Source organism: Hippopotamus amphibius, chromosome 1 (assembly GCF_030028045.1).
Source record: "Hippopotamus amphibius kiboko isolate mHipAmp2 chromosome 1, mHipAmp2.hap2, whole genome shotgun sequence".
NCBI lineage: Eukaryota > Metazoa > Chordata > Mammalia > Artiodactyla > Hippopotamidae > Hippopotamus > Hippopotamus amphibius.
In genome coordinates, this window is record NC_080186.1 from 20,934,588 (window position 1) to 20,950,202 (window position 15,615).

Here is a 15,615-nt window from a genome sequence, read left to right on the forward strand (position 1 = left end):
GCCGCGCACTCAATGGCTGCAGGCCGGAAGAGAGGCGGGAAGAGAGAGCGAGCAGGCGGGCCTGGCCGGCGGGGAGCATGCGTGTTTCCGGCTCCGCTGCGGAAGGCGGAGGACTGGAGCCGTTGGACGGGACGCGACACGAAAGACCGGAGAGCGCGGGACGCGAGTGCGGAGCTTAGATTTCGGAGCGTGGCTAGCGGCCAGCACGATGGGCGGAGAGCAGGAAGAGGATCGGTTCGACGGCATGTTGCTGGCCATGGCGCAGCAGCACGAGGGCGGCGTGCAGGAGGTAACGGCCCGCGCGGCGTTGGCTCGGCCTGGCGCACGCGGGTGGCCGCAGCCACGCTCTCTCCGTCCTTCTTTGCCTTCGAGGGCCGAGATACACCCCTGGGCCTCGCGGGCTCAGGGATACCCCCACATTCTTACTGCACTCCAGCTTCCGGCCTGGCTTTTCCTCGACGCAAGTCTTGCACTCGTTTCAGCCCTGGGCCCGCGGGGCCCCTCAGTAGTTCCCGTCTTAGCAGCTCTGGCGTCCCTGCAGCCGCCCCTTAAAAGCCCCAGAGTCTTGGGATCCCTCCCCGCCCCGCCCCTCCCCCCACTTAGTCTCCCACCTGCTTCCGGCCGAATTTCTCTTCTGCTGGCCGCCCCCGAGGAGCATCCCTTAGGATGAACCATTCTAGACATTGAGATTTGCATGTACCAAGACTTGGAGCGAGCGGCAGAATGTGTGCGATGTGTGGGGGTGGGTGGTGATATTAACACTTGATCTTTTTAGGTCTTGAATGGGGTAATAGGAGGCCTGTGTTCACAATTGTTTTACACTACCTACCAGCTTGGGACCGCTCCACGTCTCTAAGCCTCAGTTTCTTTCTTTGAGACACAGCTACAAATCCTTATTTCCTGAATTTGTAGAAGAGAAGTGTCTTGAAGTGAAGGACAGTGAGGAATTCTCAGTAATCAGGCTTGAGTATTCAACAAGTATTTGTTGAGTGATTGATGGGTGCAAGAACATAATTCATGCGTAGTGAGTAGACCTGATAACGCAGTAGTATATGAAGGATAAGGACCAACTAGGCGAGATTCTGGAGTTGGTTTTTTGAACTATGGAAAGTTCAAAAGGTAGAAAAGCCTGTTAAAATCAGTCTTTCTATAAAGAAACTGAAGGAACTTGCCCAAGATCATCCAGCAGCCTCCTGACCTAGAGGGGACTGGAATCCTTAGGCCAGTGTGTGCTTTTCACAGACCATTTCTGATTCTGTGTCTCTTTGGGGACAAGTTTTCGTGGAGCTTTCCATTCCCATTCTCTCACTCAGGTGCCTGTGTTGACCAAGGACTCCTAAGCCCTTTGAGGTGGGATTTGCAAATGTGAAAGGATCCCTTCCCCCACCCCCCTAAATTGTCGACACAACTGGATTTGGGAGTGAGTTCATTTTTGAGTGAATGGATAAAGTGTCTAGAAGCAGGAATTGAAACTATTGAGATAAACTCTAGCATGAGATTTAGAACCACTCACTTGGGCAAGTAAAAGAGCTTAGTTATATGTGCTAACCCTTGGTCACTACTATATCTCTTCATTCAGCAGAAATTTTATTTCGCATGTACTCTGAGCCAGATCTGATGCTAGGCATTGGGAATGTAGACAAAGTCATGGTTCACAGTGCCTGCTTGTGAGGAGTTCACTCTTGTAGAGGGTCTCTTGCTCTGGGCCAGGCACTGCTACGGCCCTCACCTCCATTGCCTCCTTTGATCCTCACAAAGGATCCTCACCTTTATCCTGCTGCTAGAAATAGGTCCTGCTGCTATTTCTGTTTTATGGAGTTAAGAAATTTTCCCAAGGCCTCAGGGCTAATGTATATCAGTCTGATACCCAAACCGATGCTCTTAAACCACTTGGCTACATTGATACCCCAGCCAGAGTTAGTTGGTCTTAACCTTCTTTGAAGTGGCTTCATTTGTTCCCCTCCTTCTAGCTCTGCCCTAATGACTCAGCCAGTGCCACTCTGGATGGGCTTTTCACTATGTGGAGAGGAAAGCTGGGCCCCAGGCATTTCAGGCCCTGGATACAGAGGAGTGTTCTGTACGCTCAGGCTACTTCTAGCACCACAGAAATGGGAGACACATATACATGTACACACAGGAAGTGAGAAATCTGCCTTTCAGGCCATCTAGGTAAGGTTAGGCTAGGCTTCCTGGCAGAAGTGACTAAGGCAGGGCCTGTCGGGGGGATGTTTCCTCAGTTGGGAGGTTCGGGGTGAAACAGTCCAGTCCCAGGTTCCCTCCTAGACTGAAGAAGTTAGCTTCTGTGCAGTCGAGGAGCTCCCAATATGGCATCTCTACAGCTTCGGTCTTTGTCTTCTTTCAGCTCGTGAACACTTTCTTCAGCTTCCTTCGACGCAAAACAGATTTTTTCGTTGGAGGAGAAGAGGGGATGGCAGAGAAGGTGAGTGTTGGGGGCCACTGTCCCTTGGGCAGCTTTGTTTCTCCAGAAGAAGAGCTTACCTGGCCTTTGGCATAATAATAACCTTTAGCAGAAGTAAAATGCCAAGGGCCAAGAGTCAAGGAAGGGAAGCAAGGTGTCATTTGTTGAAGCCCCTCGCCTTGTCAAGTGCTTTATCTACCCTATTTCCCATGGTCCTTTAGCAGTTTGAGAGGGGCAGATGTTACTATCCCCATTTACAAATGAGGAAACTGGTCTGAGTTGTGGGAGAGCCAGGATCGTCCAAATTCTTGAGCTGACTTATGGGAGACCCAGGGTTGGAACCAGAGTCTGTTGTAAAACTGCCTTCTGCCCCTGACACCATGCTTCTTGGTTCCTTTTCCATTGAGGGGGTTTTATCTAATTAACCTAGCTGGGAGAGGAGAGTAGGCAAATGTTAGAAATTGAGCTTATTAGACAGAGATATAAGAAAACTCAAAGCCAGCCTATCCCAGTCTTCCCAGATGCTGTGATCCAAAGTTCAAGAATTTGAGAATTGCGGTGTTTTTAAAAAAGTTATTATTATTTTTTATTTTTTGGCTGCGCTGGGTCTTTGTTGTGGCACACAGGCAACGTGCAGGCTCTTTTGTTGTGGCTCGGGGGCGTCTCTAGTTGTGATGTGCGGGCTTAGTTACTGCATGGGATGTGGGATCCCAGTTCCCCGAGCAGAGATTGAACCTGCACCCCCTGCATTGGAACGTGGATTGTTAACCACTGGACCATCAGAGAAGTCCCAATTTTTTTTTTTTATTGTAGTAGTTGATTTACAATTTTTTGTTAGTTTCAGGTGTACAGAAAAGTGATTCAGATGTGTGTATATACATACCTGAATATATGAAAAAGGATATATATGTTCTTTTTCAGATTCTTGTCTGTTATAGGTTATTATAAGATATTGAATATAGTTCCCTGTGCTATACAGTATTTCCTTGTTTTTTATCTATTTTATATATAGTAGTGTGTATCTGTTAATCCCAAACTCCTAGATGATCCCTCCTCACCTTTCCCCCTTGGTAACCGTAGTTTATCTTCTGTGTTTATCTTCTGTGTCCCTGAGTCTATTTCTGTTTTGTAAATAAATTCATTTGAATCATTTTTTAAGATTCCAAATATAAGTGATAATCATATGATATTTATCTTTCTCTGACTTACCTCATTTAGTGTGGTAATCTCTAGGTCCGTCCATGTTGTTGCAAATGGCATTATTTCATTCTTTTTTATATTCTTGTGTGTGTGTGGGTGTGTGTGTATACACCACAGCTGCTTTATCCATTCATCTGTTGATGGGCATTTAAGTTGCTTCCACGCTTTGGCTATTATAAATAGTGCTGCAATAAACATTGGGGATGCATGCATCTTTTTGAATTAGAGTTTTCATCTTTTCTGGATACATGCCCAGAAGTGGGATTCCTGGATCATATGGTAGTTCTATTTTTAGATTTTTAAGGAAGCTCTACACTGTTCTCCACGGTGGCTGCACCAATTTGCGTTCCCAATAATAGTGTAGGAGGGTTCCCTTTTCCCATACCCTCTCCAGCATTTATTATTTGTAGACTTTTTGATGATGGGCATCCTGACTGGTGTGAGGTGATTACTGAGAATTTTGTTTTGTGGTACAGGTTCTGAGACCTTGAACATCTTCTGATTCCTTAGGTTGTAGCTATATATATGTGTATGTATGTATATATATATATTTTTTTTGGCTGCATTGGGTCTTCGTTGCTGTGCACAAGCTTTCTGTAGTTGTGGTGAGTGGAGGGCTACTTCTCCGTTGCAGTGTGCGGGCTTCTCATTGCGGTGGCTTTTCTTGTTCCCGAGCATGGGCTCTACGTGCGTGGGCTTCAGTAGTTGCAGCACAGGGGCTCAGTAGTTGTGGCTCGAGGGCGCTAGAGTGCAGGCTCGGTAGTCGTGGCACACAGGCTTAGTTGCTCCACGACATGTGGGATATTCCTGGACCAGGGATCGAACCTGTGTCCCCTGCATTGGCAGGTGGATTCTTACCCACTGTGCCACCAGGGAAGTCCCCGTAATTATATGTTTGAAGATTGGTAAATCATGAAGATGACACTTCACTGAACTGCGATTTTTATAATCTTGATATTTGTTTTCACTTAAACTAAAGAGACATTTTGCAAACTGCTTTCTGTGGCTTCAGGGTTCTAACAAGCTGAAATGCTTGATAATGCGTCTTGACGGTCTGGGGCTACTCTGTCATAGACACTTTGGCCTGGAGTGGGAGTCATGAGTTCTCAGTCTAGCTGTGTGGCCTGGTTGATTTCCCAGGAATTCTCTGGTCTTTTTAATCTTCACATCTATAAAATGGAAGAAAGTGGACTCACTGACCTGTAGGACCCTTTCTGGCTCAAATATTCTTTCTGTATTAGCACTAGCACCTCCCATTTTCCTGTGGGCCAGACTACCTTGTAATATTGGCATTCATTCATTCATTCGTTCAGCTAATGTTTACTGAGCACTTAACACTTTGCCTGTATTAGCTACTATGACAGACCCTTTGGGATTACAGAGGTGAATACAGACAGTGGTCTTTGTTTTCATGGATCTCACAGTGTAGCCCCCTTAGCAACTTCCCTCCACCAAAAAAAAAAAAAAAGTAAAGAAGTGGTGGGTGTTAGGACAGAAGTCCTGGGAGCATAAAATGGGGACCCACCTAGGTTGGGGGCTCAAGGAAGACTTGATGAGGAAGAGGTGCCGAAGGTGTGAAGGATGAGTAAGATAGGCAGAAGGGAGAAAGATGAATAATGTTGAGAAGTGGTGTCTCGGAGGTATTACGGGGATGATGGTAGCTGCTATATATTGGATGTCTGCTGGTCCCTCTTAGACCTTGTTATGCTCGTTGGCTCTTTGTTTTCTTAGAGTTAGCTCTTTCCCAGGAGGTTGGTCAGACTCTCAGGCAGGCAGAAACCTATCAGGCTTTTCTGCCTGGTCTCCAGTTGTAACACCAGTAACTTCTTTGTATTGAGGACCTACTGTGCACCTGGCCACCAGATACGTCGTTTCCAAGTGCTTGGTGTTAAGAGCATGTTCTCTGGAGCTAGGCAGATGTGAGTGAATCCTGTCTGCCCCCTCTCCTTGCTTGACAAGTTGTGTGGCGTTGGGTGATCACTTTCTGGGCCTCCTTTTTCTTCCCTGGAAGAACAGATAATCTTTCCCTCAAAGGGCTGTTGTGAGGATAAAAGGAGGTAATATAGCGTGGCTGGCACATGAGAATACAATACAGCCTCTTTTTTGGACCTCTTGGGGCCAGATGTGTTTTGGGATTTGGAATTCATTGGATTCTAGGAAAGCAGTACGGTGCATATACTGTACATTGCATACAATACCCCCGTCCAGGGGTCAGGAGCAGCATGATGTGATGAGCCATTCGTGTTTCTACAGAGAAACGTGTATCAATATTTATACAGAGTGGGGGATATGAAGACTGTAAATACCTTTATGCTACAAATTTAGAGAAATACAAAAACACTTTTAGTTTTTATAGCTTTGGGGCGAGGTATTATGGAGTCAGATAAAGCCATAATGATCTAATCAGTATGTTATTGACATAGGAAGAGACAAATGGACTAGTGAAGCAGAATAGAGGATCCAGAAAAAGTCTAGCATGTGTGAGGATTTAAGATGTGTGCAGTAAGGTAATTCAGTTCAGTAGGCAAAGGATGATTTAATAAGTTGTGCTGCTACAGCTGGCTATTTGTAAAAAAACAAAAAGTGAACCATCTGTTTTACTCATATCTAAAAATAAATTGCAGATCAAGAAGAGCTTAATAAGGAAAGCTGGGAAACTGTAAAACTTTGTGTGGAGGAGACCTTACGAGGATAGAAACCTGGAAGCTATAGAATAAAAGGTAGCTGTTTGCTTCTTCAAACATAGAAAACATGTGTGGCAAAAGAGACCTAGTGACATATAAAGCCATTTAAGAAACAATAGATGTGGGGGAAAGTGTGCATTGCAGAGGACATAAAATTTAATAGCCAATTTAATATGCAGGTACTCTTGTAAATTGAAAAGAAAAGGATAAACAGAAAAATGGGCAACTCCATGAAGAGCATATGAAAAGATGCTTAAATTCAGTAGTAATTAGGAAAAGTAGGAGAAAGAAACAGTGAGATGCCCCTTTTTTCCTAGTCAAACTGACAAAAGTATTTTTTTAAAAATGGCTTACAGGGATGTGGAGAAAAGGGTACTTGGCAGACATTGCTGATAAAAGTGAATTACCATAACTCTTTAAAAACTTTTTATTATAAAGATGCTCAACATCACTAATGATTAGAGAAAGTCAAATCAAAACCACGAGTTGTTGTCATCTCAAACCCATTAGGATGGCTTCTATCAAAAGCCCCTAAAACACCAAGTGTTGACAAGGCTGTGGAGAAATTAGAACTCTTGTGCACTATTGGTGGGAATGTAAAATGGTGCAGGTGCTGTGGAAAACAGTGTGGTGGTTCCTCAAAAAATTAAAAATAGAACTATCATATGATCCAGCAGTCCCACTTCTGGGGGTATACCCCCCAAAATTGAAAGCAGGTTCTTGAAGAGAGATTTGTACATCCACAGCAGCACTGTTCATAACAGTCAAAAAGTAGAAGCAACCCCAGTGTTTACTGATGGATGAATAAATGAAATGTCATATATACATGTAATATATTATCCAGCCTTTTAAAGGAACACAGACAAGAACATGTATTGAATGATTCCATTTATATGAAGTTCTAGAACAGGAGTGTGTCTTCTCCCTCAGATGTGTCTCCCCCACCATGGTCAGGTTCAGGACCTCATGCCTTTGGGTTTAGCTTAAATATTTCTCGGGAGTCTTCCTTGGCTAGGCTGGTGGGAACCACTCTTTACGCTCCTATTACCCAGCCTAGGTCAGGGAAAGCTGTGTTCAGGCATGCCGACTGAGCAGCCTGGGGCCTGTCTTCTAGAACTCACCCCTTCTCTACTCTGCTGGACTGTGGTTCCCAAAGATGTGTCCAGTGACAGAAGCTTGGCTCTAACAGCCTGACGGTTGGCATCCCTTAGTAGGTACACACTCCCGGGGGTCTCTGCCTGGGGCTAGGCCTGAATAAAGCTGGTGGGAGGAGACTGGGAGGAGGGGTCAGAAGCTACTGTGATTGGCCTTGACTCCACCTGGTGGTTCAGCTCTGCCCTCATCTAACCTCCAGGAGCTAGGAAGGAACAGGACAAATGGGACCTAACGTGATTCACTGGAGCTGGGAGAGGGGACGGCTCTGCTCCGCCTCCCCTTGGCCACTGGTTGGCAAATGGCTTGAGTTCAAGGTCTTCTCGATTAGGGACTTGGGACCGAGGTCCTGTGGTAGAACAGCCTCTGCTGGCGTAATTGTGCCATGACTGATCCTTTCTGTTGGCAGCAGAATGGCTTTCAGGTGGCTCATTTCTTTATTACACACATCTCGTTTTGTTAACCCATTTGGTTTGGGGGTGCTTTTGGTGCTCTTTAACCTTGAAGAGTGTGGAGCTACTGCAGTGTGACATGAGGTTGAAGGTTTGAGGGTAACAGGAGAAACTGGCATCAAATGAATGAGAAGCCACAGGGCATTTGGCAGAACCCTAGGTCTGGGAGCCCATGGCTAGCTTCTGTGACCCTGAGCCCCATGTGAGTCCCCTCTGCTCTTGCAGATCCCTTTCTCCCTTCATCTCTGGCTCAGAGGTTCTTGAAAGACAGTTTGTTGACCACTGATCATGTGGTGGGCGCCCTGTGAGGCCTCCTCCAGGTGTGTGGGTTGACACAGTTTGGTTTCCTAAGTTGGGTAAATTCCTGAGCCTGCCAGAGGTGAAGAGGTGAAATTCAAGAGACACTTGAACTGGTCCTGGAGGATAACTAGGAGTTTGCCAGGTGACCTGGAAGTAGGGGCAAGGACATTCTTGGCAAAGAACAGCTATGTAAGACTGCTTTTAGAAATAATAAGATAGAAGCACAGATAGATGACCTTAGGGTCACACAGGTAGAAGGAGTAGACCAGGATCTCAAATGTAGATGTGACTCTCAAGTATGCAGGATTAGACAGGAGGGCTTGTTGAAAATACAAATTGCCTGGCCATACCCCCAGAATTCCTGACTCAGTAGGTCTGGAGTGGGGCCTGCGATTTAGCATTTCCAACAAATTCTGGGTGGTGCTGATGTTGTGGGTCGGGGAACCACACTTCAAGAGCTACTGGTATAAAACGTGAGGTGGAACCATTTCTCCCATTGTATTTTCATAGCAGAGAAGGTGCTTCTTCCCACCCTCCACCAGCTGACACTGGGTTAGCCTCAGCCAGGCAGCAGTTCATCTGCAATTATGATGTGGCAAGGACTGCCAGGCTTTTGACAAGTGTCTGTCATATTCGATATTCGTGACAGCTGATGAAACTGGGGCTTAGAAAGGTCAAAGTTGTTTACTTGTCCAAGGCCACAGAGCCAGACAGGTGGCAACAGTATCGGGGTTGCTCTTGGACAGCAGGGGGACCAGCTAGCATGATGTGGATTGGAAGCATCCTGGAAAGACATTGTGGGAGAGGAAGGATTTGAAATGAATAGCTTGCAGGCTGAGGAGAGGAAGACACTAGCCTTTTCCCTCAAGAAAGCTGTCTCTGGCCTGAGAGCTGGGGAAGGGCTTCTCAGAGGAGCTGAGGCTGGAGTTCTGCTTCTAACAGCTTCACTCCATAATGAGGGACTTTCAGAGCCCTTTTCATTTGGTCTGCACAACATCCCTGTGAGGTAGGGACTCATCCTTGCCAGTAAGGGATCGGAAGCTCTTACAGGTTAAGTAATTTGCCAAAAATACAATAGCTAGTGTGTGACAAAGCCTGGATTAAAACTCAGGTTGTCCAACTTCAGTGTTGGGTCTTAATCCCTGGACTGCTTCTTTTTTTTCCCCCCCCCAAAGTGGTCGCTGTTTATTGAAGCAGATACTATGCAGGTATTCTCGTTACAACTCAGTGAGATAGGTGTATATGTATTTTTTAATTAATTTATTTATTTGGCTGCATTTGGTCTTCGTTGCTGTGCGGGCTTTCTCTAGTTGCGGAGAGCAGGGGCTGTTCTTCGTTGCAGGGTGCAGGCTTCTCATTGTGGGTGGCTTCTCTTGTTGTGGAGCACGGGCTCTAGGCTTGTGGGCTTCAGTAGTTGTGGCACACGGGCTCAGTAGTTGTGGCTCGCAGGTTCTAGAGCACAGGCTCAGTAGTTGTGGCGCACGGGCTTAGTTGTGTCTCGGCATGTGGGATCTTTCCGGACCAGGGATTGAACCCATGTCCTTTATATTGGCAGGCAGATTCTTAACCACTGTGCCACTAGGGAAGTCCAGAGATAGGTGTATATTAAATCCCATTTTACAGATGTGAAAACTGAGGTTCTGAGTGCAATGCCTTGCCCAGGCACTCAGCAGATAGAGATGGGACTGGCTTCACCTCTTGGGACATGTCCCCTCCCCTGATGCCTCATCACCTTCTCTTCCTTCCTCAGCTTATCACACAGACCTTCAACCACCACAACCAGCTGGCACAGAAGGCCCGGCGGGAGAAGAGAGCTCGGGAGGAGACTGAGAGGCAGGAGAAGGCAGAGCGGGCAGCCAGGCTGGCCAAGGAGGCCAGGGCAGAGACCTCTGGGCCCCAGATCAAGGAACTGACTGATGAGGAGGCTGAGAGGCTGCAGCTGGAAATTGACCAGGTAGGAGTGGGCTTCCCTCTCCTGCCCCCCCGTCCCCATTGGCACTGGAAGTGGGGACCCTCTTGCCAGTTGTTTTGCCCTTTGCCACAGAAAAAGGATGCAGAGAATCAGGAGGCCCAGCTCAAGAATGGCAGTGTTGGCTCACCAGGGAAGCAGGTGAGGTGGACTAGGGTGCTTGGGGCTAGCAAGGGGCTTGGGACCTTCTGGGGACTTGCCAGCCTTTCCCTGTCTCTGTAAAGCTCTCCTCTCCCCTCCCTTCCCCTTCCTCACCCCTCCCTTAGTTTTGGGAATCCTCCTCATGCTTCAAGATCCCACAGTGGACCAAAGTAGATAAAAAAACACCCCCAAAACCCACTGGCTTTAAGCCTTGGCAGGAAACCCAAGAGCCAGGGAGGTCAGTGCCTATACTGGCAGCTTTCGGGTGGGCTGGGGTCTGCGGGCCCAGCCTGGCTCTTCGTGGTAGGTTACTCTGACACATCTGGGGCATGTTCCCCTCAGGGCTTCTCCCACTGACTTGAGTCCAGCCTCCCAAATAATCCTTGGGGCACTCATTTGGCTTTCCAGAGGTTCTGGTCTGAGACTGGGGTCTCAACCCTACATACACAGAAAAAGGAAGTTGATCATTTGGCGGCCTGGTTTTATTTTAGAACAACCCTACCAGTGGCCACCTCGTGACCTGTTCTGTGCTGGGCTTTCTTCCCAAGTCTCTTGGTTTGGACTGCCAGCTGGGTCCCATGGGTCCATCTCTGACTGTCACTGTCCCCCAGCTGTCACATGGTATAACAGTCTGAGCTCCTCTCAGGCAGAGATCAGAACAGGTTTTACCTCTGGCTCCCAGTGGGCCGAGGACTGGGCAGGGACCAGGCCTGTGTGGCTGTATGCTCAGTACTGAGCCTGGCCCAGTGGGGTTCAGTCTGAGTCCGTGAGGTAAGCAGCTGAGCACCCCAACTGTAAGCAGGAGGCTGAGGAGGACGAGGAAGAGGAGGACGAGAAGGACAAAGGGAAGCTGAAGCCCAATCTCGGCAACGGGGCGGACCTGCCCAATTACCGCTGGACCCAGAGCCTGTCAGAGCTGGACGTGAGTGCAGGGGCCAGGGCAGAGGTGAGGGAGCCAGCCTGGGGCCCCTCCTGACTGCTCCTTCTCCATGCAGCTGGCAGTGCCCTTCCGCGTGAACTTCCGGCTGAAGGGGAAGGACGTGGTGGTGGACATCCAGCGGAGGCACCTCCGGGTGGGGCTCAAGGGGCAGCCAGCGATCGTGGATGGGGAGCTCTACAATGAGGTGAAGGTGGAGGAGAGCTCGTGGCTCATTGAGGACGGCAAGGTGGTGACGGTGCATCTGGAGAAGGTGCGAGAAGCCTGGCCTCCTGGCCTGTGTTGTGATTGGGGGAGAGGGGGCTGCTCATGAACTCGGGGACCATGCTGGGGGCCTGATGGATATATCTTATCTAATCCCCACAACAAGACTTTTAAGATAGGTCTGTCTTGTTTTAGAGTCAGGAATAGGGCAGCTCAGAGATTTGCCCAGGCTTTTGCCTCTAGCAGGAGATGGAGTCAGGATCAGAACTGTCTTTAGTACCAAAGCCTTTTGCTTTCCATTAGGTTTATACATGCATTCAATTCAGCAAATACTTGAACACCTACTGCGTGCCAGAGACTGTTCTAAGTGCTGGAGAGAGAACAGTGAACAAGATGTAGAAGCCTGTGCTCTCAGGAAGCCTGTGTTCTCTCCCTTGCCCCCTCAGAGAGTTGGGACAGAGACACCAGTAAATGAATGTGGTCTCTGTAAAGTGCCAGGGGTCCAAGGAAAGCGTCCCACGGCATATGCTGCCTGGCTCAACCTACCTGACGGGTCGTGGCCGCCTCTCACTAACCCCTCTGTGCCCTTGCACTTCCTCCCACCTGGAATGTCCTTCCCTGCTTTTTTTTTTTTTTTCCTTCCCTGCTTTTTAATGTGGTTTACTGCATGTCCTTTAAGGCCAAGCCCATGTGTCACTCTAACCTTTCCCTCCACCCTGGATGAATATCTCCCTTTGTACTTTATTCTTTCCCTTATCGTGCTGATTTGTGACTGTCTCCCTGTCTGTCTCCCCCAGCCACTTGGGGAGGGCAGAGGTCTTGCCCATCTGCACCCTAGGTCCCAGTATAGGCCTTCATGGGTCCCCGGTACAGGATGTGGATGGGAGAGAGTTTGGTTTTGGAAGGGTTAGGGGGTGGTTCCCAGGGCACTGAGCGAGCCACCACTCATCCCCCGGTGGTCCTCCTCTTCTCAGATCAACAAGATGGAATGGTGGAGCCGCTTGGTGTCCAGTGACCCCGAGATCAATACAAAGAAGATCAACCCCGAGAACTCCAAGGTGAGCCCTGGCTGATTGGAGGAGCTTCGGGTGGGAGGTGAGCGGCCTGGGTGGCCCCAGAGCGTCACCCATCCCTGTCATTGCCTGCCCCCAGCTGTCCGACCTGGACAGTGAGACCCGCAGCATGGTGGAGAAGATGATGTACGACCAGAGACAGAAGTCCATGGGGCTGCCCACCTCGGATGAGCAGAAGAAGCAGGAGATTCTGAAGAAGTGAGCACTTCAGAGATGGGGGTTTGGGGGAGGGGTCTGGGACTTGGGCCTGGGTGACAGCAGTGACTGTGTACTGAGCAGAACACAGGAGCTGCCCTGCCTCTTCCAGGATGAGCCAGCCAGGTTTATGGCTTTATAGCCTTGGCTTGCCTCCCCTAATCACTTGCTGAGGTCATCCTGAGGGCAAGGCCACCACAGGGTAGGAAGGGGTAACAGGCGGTCATTGTCACCAACAGAAAAACAGTGCCAGTGTTGGCACCTCAGCTTCCAGCCTCAGGAGCTCAAACGATGCGCAGAGAGAGACATTGAGGCCCCACTCCTGCCTGGCCTGGCTCCAAGTTGCTCAGAATTCTCAAGAGTTTAGACTTCATGTGGGGGGCTAAGAGAAAGGGACTAATTTGGGGGAGAGGGATGGCCTTTTTCACCTACTTTCTACCTTCCCTCCCCAGGTTCATGGATCAGCATCCAGAAATGGATTTTTCCAAGGCCAAATTCAACTAGCCCCTGTGTTTGCTTCCCTGAACTCTCGGGGCTGAGTTCCCAGCTACCCACCTTCCTTTCCCACCCTTCCCTGGGACTTGTAGGCCTCAGGGCTGGGGCAGGCATGGGGCTGACCCGCACACACAGGTCCCAGGGCATCATGGGAGGAGGGCTGGGGCCTTGTCCTCCTCAGTTGGCCTGCTGTTACACATTAAAACTATTTACCCAGTTCTACCTGTGTCCTCTCTTCCCTCTGGCCTTTCTCTGCGGGACAGTCTCCTTTTTTTTTTTTAATGATACAACCTGCTTTATTTTATTTTATTTTTTTAGAGTGTACAGTTTGGTATTTTTTTTCTTGTCAGTAATGTGTATGTGGCAATCCCACTCTCCCACTTCATCCCCCCCGGGACAGGCCTCTTACGGCTGCTGCTGGGACCCGGGGGCTTGGCTTCCAGCCCAGGTTCTGCCGTGTGACCTAGGGCAGGTCCTTGCCCCTCGCTGGGGCTCAGTTTCTCATTACTTAAATGGAGGATTCAGACAAATCTTTTAGTCTGTGTGTGATTCTGAGCAAAATGGCTATAGGGGGACTTCCTAGGTGGCGCAGTGGTTGAGAATCTGCCTGCCAATGCAGGGGACATGGGTTCGAGCCCTGCTCTGGGAAGATTCCACATGCCACGGAGCAACGAAGCCCGTGCGCCACAACTGTTGAGCCCATGTGCCGCAACTATTGACGCCCACATGCCTAGGGCCCATGCTTCATCACAAGAGAAGCCACTATAATGAGGAGCCTGTGCACCACAATGAAGAGGAGCCCCCGCTCGCAGCAACTAGAGAAAGTCCGTGTGCAGCAACGAAGACCCAACGCAGCCAATAAAATAAATAAATAATTTAAAAAATGGCTATAGGGACCAGAACCTGTGTCAGGTTCTCAAAGGGACCCATACCCATGACTCAGCAAAATTTAAGACTACCTGACTCGATTCCGTTTTCATCTCTTAAGACAATTGCCCACTGCTCTTGCCCTGAAGCTAATGTTTTTAAAACTAGACACTATTTCCCAGGAGCAGCAAAGCCTGGGGGACCGCCTGGGCTTCAGATTGGCTTTGTATGTGGTGGGGATCTGGCCGGGAAGGCAAGGTGAAGTCTGGTGGAGTCTATTGTGTGTCTCTGACCTGGACCTCTGCAGGTTTTAGGGCTTCTCAGAGTGAGCAACTGAGGCAGTGCCAAGGCTGGAGAAGTGCTCCCTTCTGCCCAAATCCAGACACTGAAGCTGACCCTTGCCCCACTTTGGCTGGAGAGTGCAGATCGCAGTGCGGGGGTGCCACAAAGGTTACGGTTACAGCAAGAATGTCTAAGTTGGCTTGCCCAGGGCACTATGTTCTGTGGGCAGTGGGTAACCCCTGAGTTTCTGGAACACAGCGTGTCTGTCCTTTCAGCATTTCAGAATAGCTTGTTAAAGACTTAAAGAAGCTATGCAGTATTTGGCTTTGTCTGTTTACCAAATTTATAAGCCCCTTTTTTTCTGGGAATGCCAGTAGTGGTTCCCGAGGCTGAGCTTGGAAAATGGTGCTCTAGGGCCAAGGCTAAGGTGGAGGGACTATGACATTGCTCTCCTACTCTGTCCAGCCTTATCCCTGGGATCCAGTGCCCTGTGGTCATTTTCTTTACCACCGCCCCCTTTCTTTTTTGCCACTCCACACAGTATGGTGTGCGTGATCTTTGTTCCCCAACCAGGGAATGAACTGGTGCCCCCTGCAGTGGCAGCATGGAATCCTAACCCCTGGACTGCCAGGGAATCCCCAGACTGGTCATTTTCAATTGCAGAGGCCTTGACCTGGATGAGACAGCAGAGCCTAAGGAAAGGGGGTCAGTTCTATCACTGATACTGGGTCCTATGGTCATGGCCACAAGGGACCATCCTGTGTCCAATAGGAAAGTGACTAGACAAGTACAGTTTGTCTAGTCACTTTCCAAAGGTGCCTATGAGGACAATAAAAAGGGCTGTGGGGGCTGCAGGTGAAGTGGGGGCAGAGAGGGACCCTGGACACCTAGCTTATCATCCGTCAGTCAAGACTGGGCTGGTAGGCCTGCTCTGGCCTCACGGAGGACAAACACCCCTGTGTGGAGAAGTAGCCAAGGAGGCGCCTTCTGAACCCAGCTGGGCTCTCATGTCCAAACGGGGGCCGTGCTTCCACCCCAAGCAGATCAGCTTGCAAGCTTGGGGGCAAAATTGCCAAGAGGCCAGCTTCTGGGTACAGAGCCACAGTTACTAGCTGTGTGACCTACTAAATTCCTTGATGCCTCTGAGCCCCGGCGCCTGTGAAAGAATGACCCTACTCCAGGGCTGCTGGGAGTGCTGAGAAGACAGCAGTGAACCTCAGTGCTGTCAGCACCAGAGAGGTGGAG

General features: G+C 49.2%; 1 protein-coding gene across 1 annotated transcript; it reads left to right on the forward strand.

Moving 5' to 3' along the window:
- The first annotated feature begins 89 nt into the window (after window positions 1-89).
- NUDC (nuclear distribution C, dynein complex regulator) lies at window positions 90-13,443 on the forward strand. The gene is made up of 9 exons (XM_057712850.1): window positions 90-289; window positions 2,363-2,440; window positions 9,958-10,161; window positions 10,252-10,317; window positions 11,120-11,239; window positions 11,313-11,507; window positions 12,433-12,516; window positions 12,611-12,729; window positions 13,179-13,443. The coding sequence occupies exons 1-9, from the start codon at window positions 209-211 to the stop codon at window positions 13,228-13,230; spliced, it is 999 nt and encodes a 332-aa protein (XP_057568833.1). The 5' UTR covers window positions 90-208; the 3' UTR covers window positions 13,231-13,443.
- The last annotated feature ends 2,172 nt before the right edge of the window (window positions 13,444-15,615 follow it).

Excerpts from the sequence above, each read along its gene's own strand:
- NUDC (XM_057712850.1), top strand. The coding sequence starts at position 209 with ATGGGCGGAGAGCAGGAAGAGGATCGGTTCGACGGCATGTTGCTGGCC. Across the intron at positions 290-2,362 it reads ACGAGGGCGGCGTGCAGGAG|CTCGTGAACACTTTCTTCAG; the intron begins GTAACGGCCCGC and ends GTCTTCTTTCAG. Across the intron at positions 10,162-10,251 it reads TGCAGCTGGAAATTGACCAG|AAAAAGGATGCAGAGAATCA; the intron begins GTAGGAGTGGGC and ends CCTTTGCCACAG.